General features: G+C 39.4%; 2 protein-coding genes across 2 annotated transcripts; both read right to left on the bottom strand.

Annotated features, from left to right (window-relative positions):
- Window positions 1-7,515: 7,515 nt before the first annotated feature.
- On the bottom strand, window positions 7,516-9,674 carry LOC115928337 (UDP-glucuronosyltransferase 2B1-like). Its single transcript, XM_030995498.1, has 3 exons — window positions 9,622-9,674; window positions 8,426-8,645; window positions 7,516-8,286 (listed from the first exon to the last, which is right to left on the bottom strand). Exons 1-3 carry the CDS (start codon window positions 9,650-9,652, stop codon window positions 8,013-8,015), a joined length of 525 nt encoding a protein of 174 aa, XP_030851358.1. The 5' UTR covers window positions 9,653-9,674; the 3' UTR covers window positions 7,516-8,012.
- Window positions 9,675-10,184: 510 nt separating this feature from the next.
- LOC115927918 (UDP-glucuronosyltransferase 1-6-like) lies at window positions 10,185-11,024 on the bottom strand. Its single transcript, XM_030994270.1, has one exon. The coding sequence runs from the start codon at window positions 11,022-11,024 to the stop codon at window positions 10,185-10,187; it is 840 nt and encodes a 279-aa protein (XP_030850130.1).
- Between the last annotated feature and the right edge of the window lie 1,697 nt (window positions 11,025-12,721).

Raw genomic sequence — 12,721 nt, 5'->3', positions numbered from 1 at the left:
AGCTTTTGATTCCATTAATCATCAAGCCTTATTATCCAAATTGGAGTACTATGGTGTGAGAGGTTTGCCATTACAGTGGATAAAGGATTATTTGAAGGAAAGAAAACAATATGTTGTTTATGATAATGCAACTTCATTTGAAAAAGAAGTTATATGCGGAGTGCCCCAAGGGTCAATAATTGGGCCACTGTTGTTTATTCTATATATAAATGATTTGCCGAATGTTTCCTCAACTTTGTCATACATTATTTTTGCAGACGACACCAATGTCTCTTTAAGCGAGAAGAAACTAGATACTCTTGTCCATAATATGAATAAAGAAATACAAAAGGTTAATATTTGGTACAAAGTGAATGGGTTAAGGATAAACATTGAGAAAACAAATTTTATGCATTTTGCACCATTGAATAAACAATATGATAAGAACTTACTTACTCTTAAGTTTGTTGATTCAGTGGAGCCCTTAAAGCAAGTACATAGTGCCCGCCTTTTGGGAGTTAATATTGATGACAAGTTATCATGGTCTTTACATATTAATGATATTGCATTAAAGATCTCGAGAATTACTGGAGTTATGTCAAAACTGAAATTTGTATTACCGTCAAAGGTACTGCTTTTGCTATACAATTCATTAATTCTCCCTCATTTACAATATGGTAATATGCTATGGATAAATGCATCAAATACATTGTTAAATCGTTTACATTTGTTGCAAAAACGTGTAATACGCATAATTGCCAAGTCTCATTATTTGGCCCATACCAACAATATCTTTAAACAATTAAGGGTTTTGACTGTATATGAATTAGGTAGGTTACAACTGGGAGAATTTATGTACAAGTCTGAAAAGGGACTATTACCAAACTCACTTCAAAACTGGTTTAGATGCAACAGTGATGTACATTGTTATAACACTCGAAACTCCAAGAATTTGCATAGCATTTATTACAGAACTGCTACTGGCCAAAGAAGTGTTAAGTATCAGGGTTACCTTACATGGTCTACTTTAGATAACAGTCTCAAACAATCTGCATCATTACGACAATTTAAGTATAAATATAAACAATATCTCTGCAATTCTAAATAGTCAAATCAATTTAAAAACAATTATTATTATGTTTCAAATCGCAATTATGTTATCATCGGGTCAATTTAATCTAATTATAAAACCAGACATTTGAAGGGAGATTCCACCCTGAGGATGGGTTTACTCCGCCTTTACTTGGCCACACACATTCTCAGGGTGGACTTACCCTTCATTGCTACCGGGGCTAGACTCGACAAGCTTCGCTTTTTCTAGCCCCATCTACATTACTCACCTTTTTATGTTTTAATGTTGATGTTTTTGTTAACTGATGTAGATTTTCATTGTTCTTTTATGCTTATGTATCTGTTTTCTTTTGCTCTATGTGTCAAATGTGTATAATGAAATCTTTTACCTTGTATATTTATCTGGTTTTTAATGTGGAAAATAAATGAAATGAAATGAAATAAAGAAAGCACCCTTTATAGATCAGGGAGAGTGTGAACAAAAGCTCACAGTAGGAGCAGTGCAATTTAAATATCAAGGGATGGATTAGAGTTTATTTCTGAAATGAAATGAAAGGGCTATTTTACTTTCAAGAGTCCTTTCATTTCATTTTAGAGATAACCTCTCGTTCTCTCTTACATTGTTATGTAACTCTAGTTTGGCCCCAATGATTTATAACATTAAATTAATCATTAAGAATCATTAAAAATAATCATTGAATAAAAAAGACATATTTTGATATTTGCACTAACCTAGACAATTTTGATTGAATTTTGAAACTTTGAAACGCTACTATTACGACTACTCATATTATCGCCTAATTTAGGAGCGCTAAAAACAAAAGAACCATCGCAGAATTCGAAGAGAAACTTAAAATGTCTACGTGATCAATTAACATACCATTACAATGAATTTCGGCGATTGCACTCTCTTTTAAAGATATTGGCACACAAAATGCTGGACTTAACTCATGCTGCACATGACGTGTACAAGAGCAGGCGCGGATCCGCGGGGGGCGACGCCCCCCCCCCCCCCCCACCTGGCAAAAAAAAATTAAACACAATTACTTATTCACCGGAGGGCTGAGTCGCCGCTAAATATTTCCTGAAAAATGGACCAGAAAAATTATTTTGAAAGTGCTCTTACCCCCCCCCCCCCTCCCGCTTAATCACCGGCTGGCCGATTCGCCACTAAATATTTTCTCACGAATTAGCCCCCCCCCCCCCCCCCCCTCCCCCCCCCCTCCCCCCCCCCCCCCCCCCCCTCTTGCCGCCGACTGGATCCGCCACTGTGTAAGTCTCCTCCTATGGAAAATTTGATGAACTTAACACGCAAGGGGGACTCGCACCACGAAGAATATTATAGACAGTTATATAGTGTTTCTCTTAATAGGCCTACTAGATAAATTGGCTTGACTAAATAAATCAGTAATATCATTTAAAACAAAATTTAATGAAAGTTATATTTCGTCTTTAATAATCGTAAAGGCAATGTGAAATTAATAAATGTAATATTCATTCATTCAGCCTAATCAAAGCTTGACTAAATAAATTATAGTCTAGTATTAATGACTGCTTTGAGAGAAATAGTTGTTTTTATACGCTCAAGGGAAGGTTAGAATTGTGCTATTGCCCCGAGGCGTGCCGAGGGCAATACCCCAATTGTAACCTTCCCGAGAGCGTATAAAAACAACTATTTCTCGAATATTAAAGCAGTCATTAATACTTTTATATGCCGAAAACAAAAGAGTCAACTAATATCACCACCTTGGCCTTTCTCTAGTTTATCTGCGCGGTTGTTTTTTATGAGTGTATCTTTGAGAGTAGACTAGATCTAGATTCTAGTCTAAGACTAAGCAAGATACTTTTACAATTTTGCGGGTGGGCCGGCTCTTTGGGAGATATGGAGAAGAATCTGCGCTTTCATATGACACCTCACTTATTGAGTATCACCTTCAGGATCACAACAGATAAAGGTTTGAATCTCGAATTGAAAAAAAAACTTGACTTTTTTTGCATGGTCGCGCAATGCACGTAGACTACATAGAGACTGCATTGCGTGCAATCTCTATGGGAAGAATTTCTGCACACGACATCGGGTGCGCGATCAGACACCCAGCTGGACCTATTTTCGTCTACGTCTATGCTGGTACTCCATTTTCAGCAACTAAACGAACATGTTTATGGATAATTTCACGTACCCTTTTTGTTGTTCTTGCTGTCAGCGAGTCTTGCATTTGATAAGTTGAAATCTTGAGAGAGTTTCTTTAGCCATTTTTGTCTTGTTTGGAATTGTCTTGTCTTGTATTCTTGTATTCTTCGCACACGTACGATATCCTCGATCGCTCAAACCATTTTTTAACACGTAAACCTATGGGTAACCATGGTTACTGGGATTTTAGAACTATTTTTAGAACTATTTTCCCGGTAACCATGGTAACTGGGATAGAACTATTTTTTAAAACTATTACATGGGTTTGGAATTTTACCAGGAATTTTACAGGAATAGTTAAAGTTTATGAATGCAATTTCGACCAATCAGATGGCCGGATTTCTTAAGTGAGGTATATAATTTGCTTTATTTTAAATAGTGAAGGACTTTAATAGGCCTACTAGATAAATTGGCTTGACTAAATAACGTAATAATCTATTAAACGCGCGCTTTGGAGGGTACATTTTTGGAAGTTAGGGGGGGGGGGGCAGGGTAAAAAGTGTCAGTGGATCCGAGTCCCTGGGGACTTGGATCGGGCTTGGATCACGATAATGCTGATAATACTTTACCGATGATCAGATTCCAAGTAAAGTTTACTATAAAGAACCAATTCCTACATTCAGAAATTATTTTTCGGTGACTGATGTGTCAGATGTGATCATTCACAAAGGAAATGCCAGCACACAAACAAATAACAGTTCCTCTGTCAGCTCTCTTTATGTTCATGTGACCTTTTGAAAAGTTCGTTCCCGATTTCGGCGCATGCGCAGTGTGCAATTACGACCTCGCTTATTAAGTATCGTCATAAGATGTAAAAATCAAATCGGGTACCTTAAAGGTATAGACCAGTTCTGTGCTGCGATTGCATTGTGAATCGATCAGAAAAGGTTGATCATCTAGCATATAAGTGTTGATGTATACTTGAAGGTTCTGGAATCATTAAAATTATAAGAACTTTGGCTCAGTATTGGTAAAGTTACAAGCACTGTACACAAAAAGATTTATATATTGGACTATGCGATATCTATCCAGTCCGGATAGATATGATGATTTACCAAATATATCAATTAGAAGGCGGTTTCCCGGCAAAATTTGTATCATCACGTAATAGTCAAAAATTATTCTTTCACATGATTGGTAATATGAGCTTCCATTTCATTTTTTGAGAGGGGGCGTTTTAAAAACTAGTCTATATTTTTAAAGCTACCCGACACTGTCCCGTTTTTCGATCCCTCTCTTTATTTCTCTCTCTTCCTCTCTCGCTCACCCAATCTCTTCTTTTATCTTCCCTTCCCATTCCTCATCTCTCGCAACCTCCCGAATCCCTACCCCCCCCCCCTCTTCCGCCCCCCTTATCCTCCCCTACCCCCTCTCCTTTATACCACACACTCTCTCTCTCTCTCTCTCCCCCCTCTCTCTCTCTCTCTCTCTCCTTCCTCTCGCTATTTTTATACTTACATGTAATTATAAAAGTCGCTGCGTAAATTATTCTACGTAGGTATTATACCCTATTCTTCCTGCATTCGGTATGGGGCGGGGCGGGCTAGGGCCGGTTGAAGTAATAAACTGGTAAAATATACATATAGTAGCATTTCAGGGGATTGTAACTTCCAATTACAAGATGGAGCCATGCCAGGCCAAAATAGGGGCAAAATTCAGATTCCTTCTTAATCACCAAACATGCGAATTGTGAGAATGACAGTTTATAACACTTCAAAATGATCCCTCAAATTTACCTACTTCGGAAAATTTCAAACTACTGAATTCATGGGAGCAGCCTGTGCCTCGAAAAAAATTTCAACAAAAATATGGCGCCATTATAAAGGCTGCAAGTGAATGATCGTCGTTTATATCATCATCCTCATCATCAGCACCACACGCAGGATTTTTTCAAGAGGGGTGTGTGAAAATTTGGAAATCGCGCAAACCGATATTTTGCTCAGTGGGGGGGGGGGGGGGGAGTGAGAGAATTACTTATTTTTGCCCTCGCAAATGTGAAAGTCGCCCCGCCCGATATTTTGCTCAGTGGGGAGGTAAGGGGTATTCATTTCTTTCCACAAACCAAATTGAGTGGGTAACCCCCAAAACACCCCCTGCGTACGCGCCTGATCACCACATCATTATTCTGCCAAATATTACAAATAGCCACATGATAATAAGTTTATCAATACATAATGTTTTATTTTCCACGTATTCTGGACTGGTAACTATAGGCTTATGCTATAATATATAGCATATTTCTTAATTTGATTTACAACAAAAACACTCTAGACTATATGGTAATATTTTAATCATGCCTTGCAGAATAGGCTATTGAAATGTCGAATAACATCGGTCGTAATAACTGTTAATGATATCAACAATTTGGCCTATGAATTTTACCTGGGAGTTGCTGAAAAATCTTCGAATCCAGCAGCATAAGTAGAAAAGTTATTTCCTTTAGAAATTCATGTTAATATGGGAAAAGAAATATTGAATCGCTTGGTAATTGTGCATAGACATGTAGGAATTTAATTACTAGCCCTAAACAAATTTCTATATACTGATGGCAAAGGGTTACTGTGATAAATTGCGACTCCCATCTCACAAAACACACAATGAACGGCTACGCCCCCCCCCTGTTCATATTTTCGAATACTTCTACAAAGTTAACAATTTTGTGAACAAGTTGTTTAAAAGTTTAAACAACTCTTGATTAACGGGTGACCTGATCTGAAAGTTGTTTAAAATGTTAAGCATCTCGAGTTGTTTAAAGTTTAAACACTTAGTTGATCAACATTTTGAACAACTTGTTTAAAATCACAATTTAAACAACTGGTGTTGTTTAAAGACGGTTGTTTAAAATGGAGCTGTTGTTCAGTGGGGGTTGTTTAAAGAAAGTTGGTTAAAAAGGAGCTGTTGTTCAGTGGGGGTTGTTTACACCAACTGGGTTGTTTAAAGAAAGTTGTTTAAAAAGGAGCTGTTGTTCAGTGGGGGTTGTTTACACCAACTGGGTTGTTTAAAGAAAGTTGTTTAAAAAGGAGTTGTTGTTCAGTGGGGGTTGTTTACAACAAAAGGGTTGTATAATGGCGTATAATTTGGGTTTGATACTCTGAATAAGTGCACCACTACTTCTGGGTCTCTATGTTATAGGTATATAAAGACTAACAATATGGTAGGGTAATTCTGCAATTCATGAATTAGCGCCAAAACAGTGCCCATTTTGCATGAGCGCGCATGCACGCACGTATAAACTGCATTATATAGGGATGCATGCAATCTCTATGGCAAGGAATTTAGCACAATATAACCGAGTGCGCGATCAGTGCCGCACTGCATGACGCGACGATTTTTATTCTGACATTTGCGTACAGATACTGAAAATTTTAACTGTGATATAAGTTAAAAACTTCAAATTGGTTAATAGAAAAGTGATTTCAATTACTGAAGCCATTGAATCCCCAGTCACTTAGAAGCGCGTCGGTAGCTTGGTAGGCCATGATGTGTGTTGTGTTGTGGGTTGGAAAGTAATAACTATTAAGCTTAATAAATGTAAGTATAGAGACAAACAAAATGGAGCCTGCAGAAACACATGTGGTTGCTTTGGTAGTTTAATCCAGACCCAATATCCATGTGCTTTTACATAATTATGTATCAATCTGTGTAGTCAACAGAAGACCCTTGCATACACTTGCATTGTGTGTATGCATCTAATATGAATAACAATGAGCTGTGCCCAAACAGCTGCACTGCATTTCTAAGTGGCATGTTAATTTCAATTGCATGTTAGTTTCAAGGAACCTGTTTCTAAACATAACAATGTTAAATAAAGCTTTTAGCCAACGCGCACTTTACTGGCACGAGACACATGACGTCATATGTAAACAACACTGTCTAAAAGCTCTCGTATAGTAAATAAAGCAGTCATTAAATTTTAAACAGCGAATGTTTAACAAAATTACTTTCGTTTCGAGCAACATTGTTTACAATTTGTTCAACTGTGGTTTAAGATAGTGTACAACTGTAAGTGAACATCACTTTTTAAGCAGCGTTTTTACTGTGTATATAGTCTTCGTCTTTGCCATAGTTACAATCGCTCTGATCTTCAACTCTAACATATTATGCATTTTTGGACCGATGCATAAAAAAGCTTACATTATGTGGCTTATTTTCATTGGCTTCATTATACGATTCAGGATACAGAAAAGCCATTATTTCCAGAAAGGTGGCAAAGACCATCAACCTAAACCTGAATTTTCGGACAAATTAAAAAAAGCACCAACAACAACACTATATCAGAATCTAAAATTTGAAACACATCGGATCATTTTATCTTCCACATGCAAGGATAAATAAATTAATAATCAAATTATTAGAGGATTTATCGATATAATGCTAAATACATTTTTTTTCTCTTAAAGATTTACAAACAGAAAATATATATGGGGAGGGATTTCACAATGTCGAATATTAGATCCCCCTCTCCCCTTTTTATGAAAGTTTTGAGTATGGAAGTGAGCGAAATTGACACTTATTGTATTGTAGATTCATTTTTTTGTATAACAATGTACTAATTATAAAGGAGATTTTAACATATTCTAATAGACTACCTATAGGTGCCATTGATATGAGGCAACTGGTGCCGAAATATGATTGCAAGGGTGTTTTTAATTACCCAATCTTGAGGAGCTTAAGATCAGCAGGCCCTCATCCCACCTCGTACGCCCATTATGGGGGGGGGGGCATGCATACCCCGCAACACCCCCTCCATCTAGAGGCACCCTATATGATCTCAGTCTAATTTTGCTTTCCTCTTTCCACAAACCATTCGACAACATAAACGAACCCCAAATATAACTATAAGAAGAAACGCTGTGGCAAGCAGTAGAAGAAATGCGAGGACGTCGATCATGAAAAACTCAATGAGGGAAAGATCCCTTGCAGATGTTTTGAGGTACTGTCCGCCATATTTGATCACGTGTTCAATCCAGAATGCTGCGCGTTCTCGTGCCTGCATGGGCCTTTCTCTGATGATGGTAGCAACCTCTTTAGCCACTGCAGCGTACCTGTATTAAGGGAAAATGTTATTAGTTAAAATTTGTTCTTTCTTTCTTTTTGAATTTGCATTTCCAGTCAAGTGCTTAATTAACCACTCGACTATACGACACCTCGACATAACTCCCACTTTCTGCTCTACAAACTCACTTTGGATCACTGATGACGTCCTGTAAGGTATCATAGATAACATCAGCACTGGCAGCCATCTTGTCGATCTTCCTGCCCATCCCTCGAGCTACGACCCTGGCGGCGACGTCGAACTGGTCCGCGTGGAGCGGGACGACGACTATGGGTACACCGTGATAGCAGGCTTCCTGGAACCCGTTGTTGCCTCCCTGATAAAGAAATACTCGGGTCTTTGGATGACCTTTGAGTAGAAGGGGTAGACAATATTTTGTTTAGATGGATAATTATATAGGATACGGAAAAAATAAGAGGGATGTATGATATTGGATATAGAATAGTTTGTTTTGTGCCTTGTTTTTTTTGGAATGCATTGAGCTAACTTTCAGATGGTATTTCCAAATAATCTTTTGATATTGGATTGGAAAGTTAAACATCAATATATATATTTTGACGTCAGTTTTTATTTGACAAAAAGAGGTCTTTAAAACCAACCGACTCGAACTCTGAGTAATGTGATTTGTTGTCGGTCCCGAGTCGGTATTTGAATGGTGTACACTAGCTACAAGTCGCTCACACCGGGGACTTTCCACTTCTCATTTGTATGAAACACCCCCCTGGTCACACAGCCAAACTGACTCAAAACATGCAAACAAAACATACCGATTATTCTCGCTCATTTGAAGCACTGCAATTTTGTTCGGTCTGTTTTACTTTGATATGCAACATCATATTTTGATTTCGGCTCATACCCCCACCCCCGGCCCCCCCCCCCCCCCCCCCACTCAGGTTTCGAAATGACCGCATGCGTGTTGCCAAAATGTCCGGTAAAGGGGTACTTTTCGTGCGACAAAGTCCGGCCCGAGAATTGTAAAAAAAAGGGGTGTATTTGACTTTTCACCCGGAGATTTCTTTAAAAAGGGGGTGTTTTTTCTTTTTTTCTCTCATCTCTTTGGACTCCTGAGAAATTATTCCGAATTTAGGGGGATACATTGAGCATTTTTCCTGATTTAGGGGGGTCTCCAAGGCAGGAAAAGCCCGCGAAAAGCCCGCGAAAGGGGGGTTCGGAAATGTTGGCAGTCCTCAGATAGGGGGTGCTTTCAAAAAGAGGGAACGAGCATATGCGTACCCTAAATAACACTGAGTGGGGGGGGGGCCGGGCCCCCACCCCCTTCCCTCCAAGGAAAAGGACAAGGACATCATCACTCCCCCAAACTCACCCAGTAGATCATTCTGAGGTACCCAGGGCATGACCTTCACGTTTGGAGGAACGTCGATTACGCCGAGTGGATCCTCCACCTGCCAGATCACCTTCTGTGGCACTCTGCGGAAAGCTTCGGCAAACTGCTCGGCAAATCCCGGTTGAATGATCGTTATCTCGCCGAAGTACGTTCCGAGGGTGAAGAGAATGACACCATGGTCGCCTGAACCCTCCATGAAATCTTCTAGTTCCTGATGACGTAAACATTGGTCACGTATCAATTAGGATATGAAATAAAAACGCTAAGACTTTCGAGAAAAAAAGCACCCTCAGACAATTTAAGTATAAACTTGTCATGCACCCCCCCCCCCCTGTCTGTTGTAAATTCTCAACTGCCATGGAACCTACGCAAATCGTTTATTATATTAAAAAAAGATGCTGACAAGTTTGTTGACCAATCAATTTTTCATCAAGCAAACAAAAAAATAACAACAAAACATGCCAAACAAAATTGCTCTTACTGCGCGAAAGGTCCTAGACATTTACATAATTTGACAATAGATTAAAACAAACAAAAATCGTCTAGTAGAAGGAATATAGCCCCGTAATTATAAAGTTGCTCACCTGGTCAAGTTGTGTAGGTGGCCATGCTGTCAGCCCACCTCCGACTGGAATCACATTTGGTGATATCGGGAACGGGAACTCGATGGCGAAATCAAAGTTTTGAAGGTGTAAGTCGGCAAGATCGTTCATGAGAGACATCTTTATGCTCATGACATCTTCAAGTCCTGTGTTCTCCCCTACGCGCATGTAGACCGGTATGGTCAGAGCAGCACCAAGCACCGCGTAGACAACAGACTGCAGGAGATTGGCTGTCCTCTCTAAGAAACTCATCCTGTCGGTAAAACCCGTGTTGAGTTCTGGTTGGTATGCTGGATTGTACGAGGAACCGTACGAAAACAACGCAATAGGCTGAGGTGTGAAAGGTGTCAGAGTCACCAGGGCTATCTTCTTCGAGTAGTTCAGGTTGCGTTCCAGCGCGGCTCTGATCATTATACCACATATCCAAGTCATATCGACAACGATAGCGTCGACGTCCTCCAGGCGCTTCATGAGCTCGATATCGAGAACGAGATCCTCGCAGTCATCTGCCATCGATTCGATCAAGTAGTACACAGTCTTAATGAGACCATCATCACCTTTCCCAAGCGAAAGAACACCGAAGTTCTTCCAGAAATCTCGGACCTCTTGAAGGGACCTCTTGTGATGGTCAAACACTTCGAACGATAGATTGGAGTACTTGGGCTCCCTGGTACGGTGTTCGTATGCTCTGCTGATGAGAAGTGTGGCGTTGTGTCCTCGCTGGACCAGGCCTTCACCAATGGCGGCACCAAGGAAGAAATGACTCCCTTCCCCATGCATTGATGATATCAAGACATTACTACCAAACACACAACATGATAAGAACATTACAAGAAGATTAAACCAGGTTAATCTGGTAGAAATCACACCAGAAACATTAACAGCCATATTAATTGATTTCAATGTTCATGAATTTCGATCTTACAGTGCTTCTATAAGGAGGTGACAGCCTGCAAGCCCTGCATGTAAGTCTGTGATGAGTCACTTCATATCTGAATCTGGAGAAGTTTCACAGAAATATCCTTCACTTCTTAGCATACTTTGAAATACACACAAACTGGCAGAGGTTCGTGGAACAATATAATGGTGTTTTTTTCCCCCGACAAGATAACATGGCAAAGTCAATTATACCAGACCCACCGTTCAGTGCCGATATTTACCTTCTCTATTTGATTATGATGTAACGAGTTTGCTAATGTGTTTGTTAAACTGACTGCCGATATCTGATTTCCAAAAATGGACAAAATGTACCACCTTTATATCATTATCTGTTTTTGGATAATGTGAGACCAAATTAGGCTATGAATATTATTGATCTAGTTCGTTAATTGGCAAATGATGCCTTTGAAATGTTAATGTAGCGTCTTTCAAGAAGTTTGAGCAGCTTTTGTCGTCATGATATGAATATCAGCCCCTCCGATCCCCTATCTCTCTCTCTCTCTCTCTCCCTCTCTCTCTTTCTTCTCTCTCTCTCTCTCTCTCTCCCTCTCTCTCCTCTATCTCTCTCCCGCTCTCTTTATATACATTATATGTCTTTATCTCTTCCTCTGTCTCTCCCGTTCTGTCTCTCGCCCCGCCTCTTTCTCAATCTCACCATCTTTTATACCCCCCCCCTTCTCTCTCTCTCTCTCTCTCTGATCATTTTGGTCAGACCCCTTCTGAAAATTGGAAAACTTGTATGGATCATGTGTACTGTGCTATCAATTTGCCAATTTTCCGTTCACTGTTCTAAAGGTCTAGGTTTTTATAAACGTGTCTAAATGTTGTACTTGAATAAAACCAAAGCAAATCACTTTCTGTCACAAATTTTCCTTCCATCTAGCTGTCCCTTCTCGTCTTTCAAAATGAACATTTTATATGAAGTCCGAAATGCATGGATGATCAAAATATAACATCAATTTTCTTTGTTGTTCCTTTTTTTTTTTAGTAATTCAAACAAAGCACTAAATGTTGAATTCAAGCTTGATATGTTCTTATGCGCGCCCATTTCGGACGACGACATCGATATTTAAGTAGAGTACGTTATTGTTATAATTAGTAGTTAGTATCATTATTATAATATTATTATCATAATTATGGCGACCCCCCCCCCTCCCCTTTCCTACTCCACCATCCCTGGATGAACAAAAATTGATATGCCCCAGATTTCCCCAGACTAAACTTAGTTTAGACCAACTGTTCATTTATATTAAATCCGAAAAAAATTATCTTTGAATTTGCATAAAATTTGCATAAAATAGTGGTAGTGAAGTCATGGTTGGTGGGAGCTAGACGATATCGACTGGGGATGGCACTGGACTTGCTATGCCGGGTCGTGTTTTCGTGTTCTCACTTTCCCATTTTGTTCACGTACCCGACCTCCCCTCGGCTCGTTCTCGACCCCAAGCGCTGTCCTATTCCGTGGATAAAGATTCATAATAATAAGATCTTTAAATTGTTTTTCCCCAACCTCTTTCCACCTCCGCCCCTCCCTTTTC

Source organism: Strongylocentrotus purpuratus, unplaced genomic scaffold (genome assembly GCF_000002235.5).
Source record: "Strongylocentrotus purpuratus isolate Spur 01 unplaced genomic scaffold, Spur_5.0 spur5_scaffold_21, whole genome shotgun sequence".
Lineage (NCBI taxonomy): Eukaryota > Metazoa > Echinodermata > Echinoidea > Camarodonta > Strongylocentrotidae > Strongylocentrotus > Strongylocentrotus purpuratus.
Note: the sequence above shows the minus strand (reverse complement) of the source record. Positions and strands in the feature narration are given on the sequence as shown.

Excerpts from the sequence above, each read along its gene's own strand:
- LOC115928337 (XM_030995498.1), bottom strand. The coding sequence starts at position 9,652 with ATGCCCTGGGTACCTCAGAATGATCTACTGG. Across the intron at positions 8,646-9,621 it reads ACCTCAGAATGATCTACTGG|GTCATCCAAAGACCCGAGTA; the intron begins GTGAGTTTGGGG and ends TTCTACTCAAAG. Across the intron at positions 8,287-8,425 it reads GACGTCATCAGTGATCCAAA|GTACGCTGCAGTGGCTAAAG; the intron begins GTGAGTTTGTAG and ends CCCTTAATACAG.
- LOC115927918 (XM_030994270.1), bottom strand. The coding sequence starts at position 11,024 with ATGCATGGGGAAGGGAGTCATTTCTTCCTTGGTGCCGCCATTGGTGAA.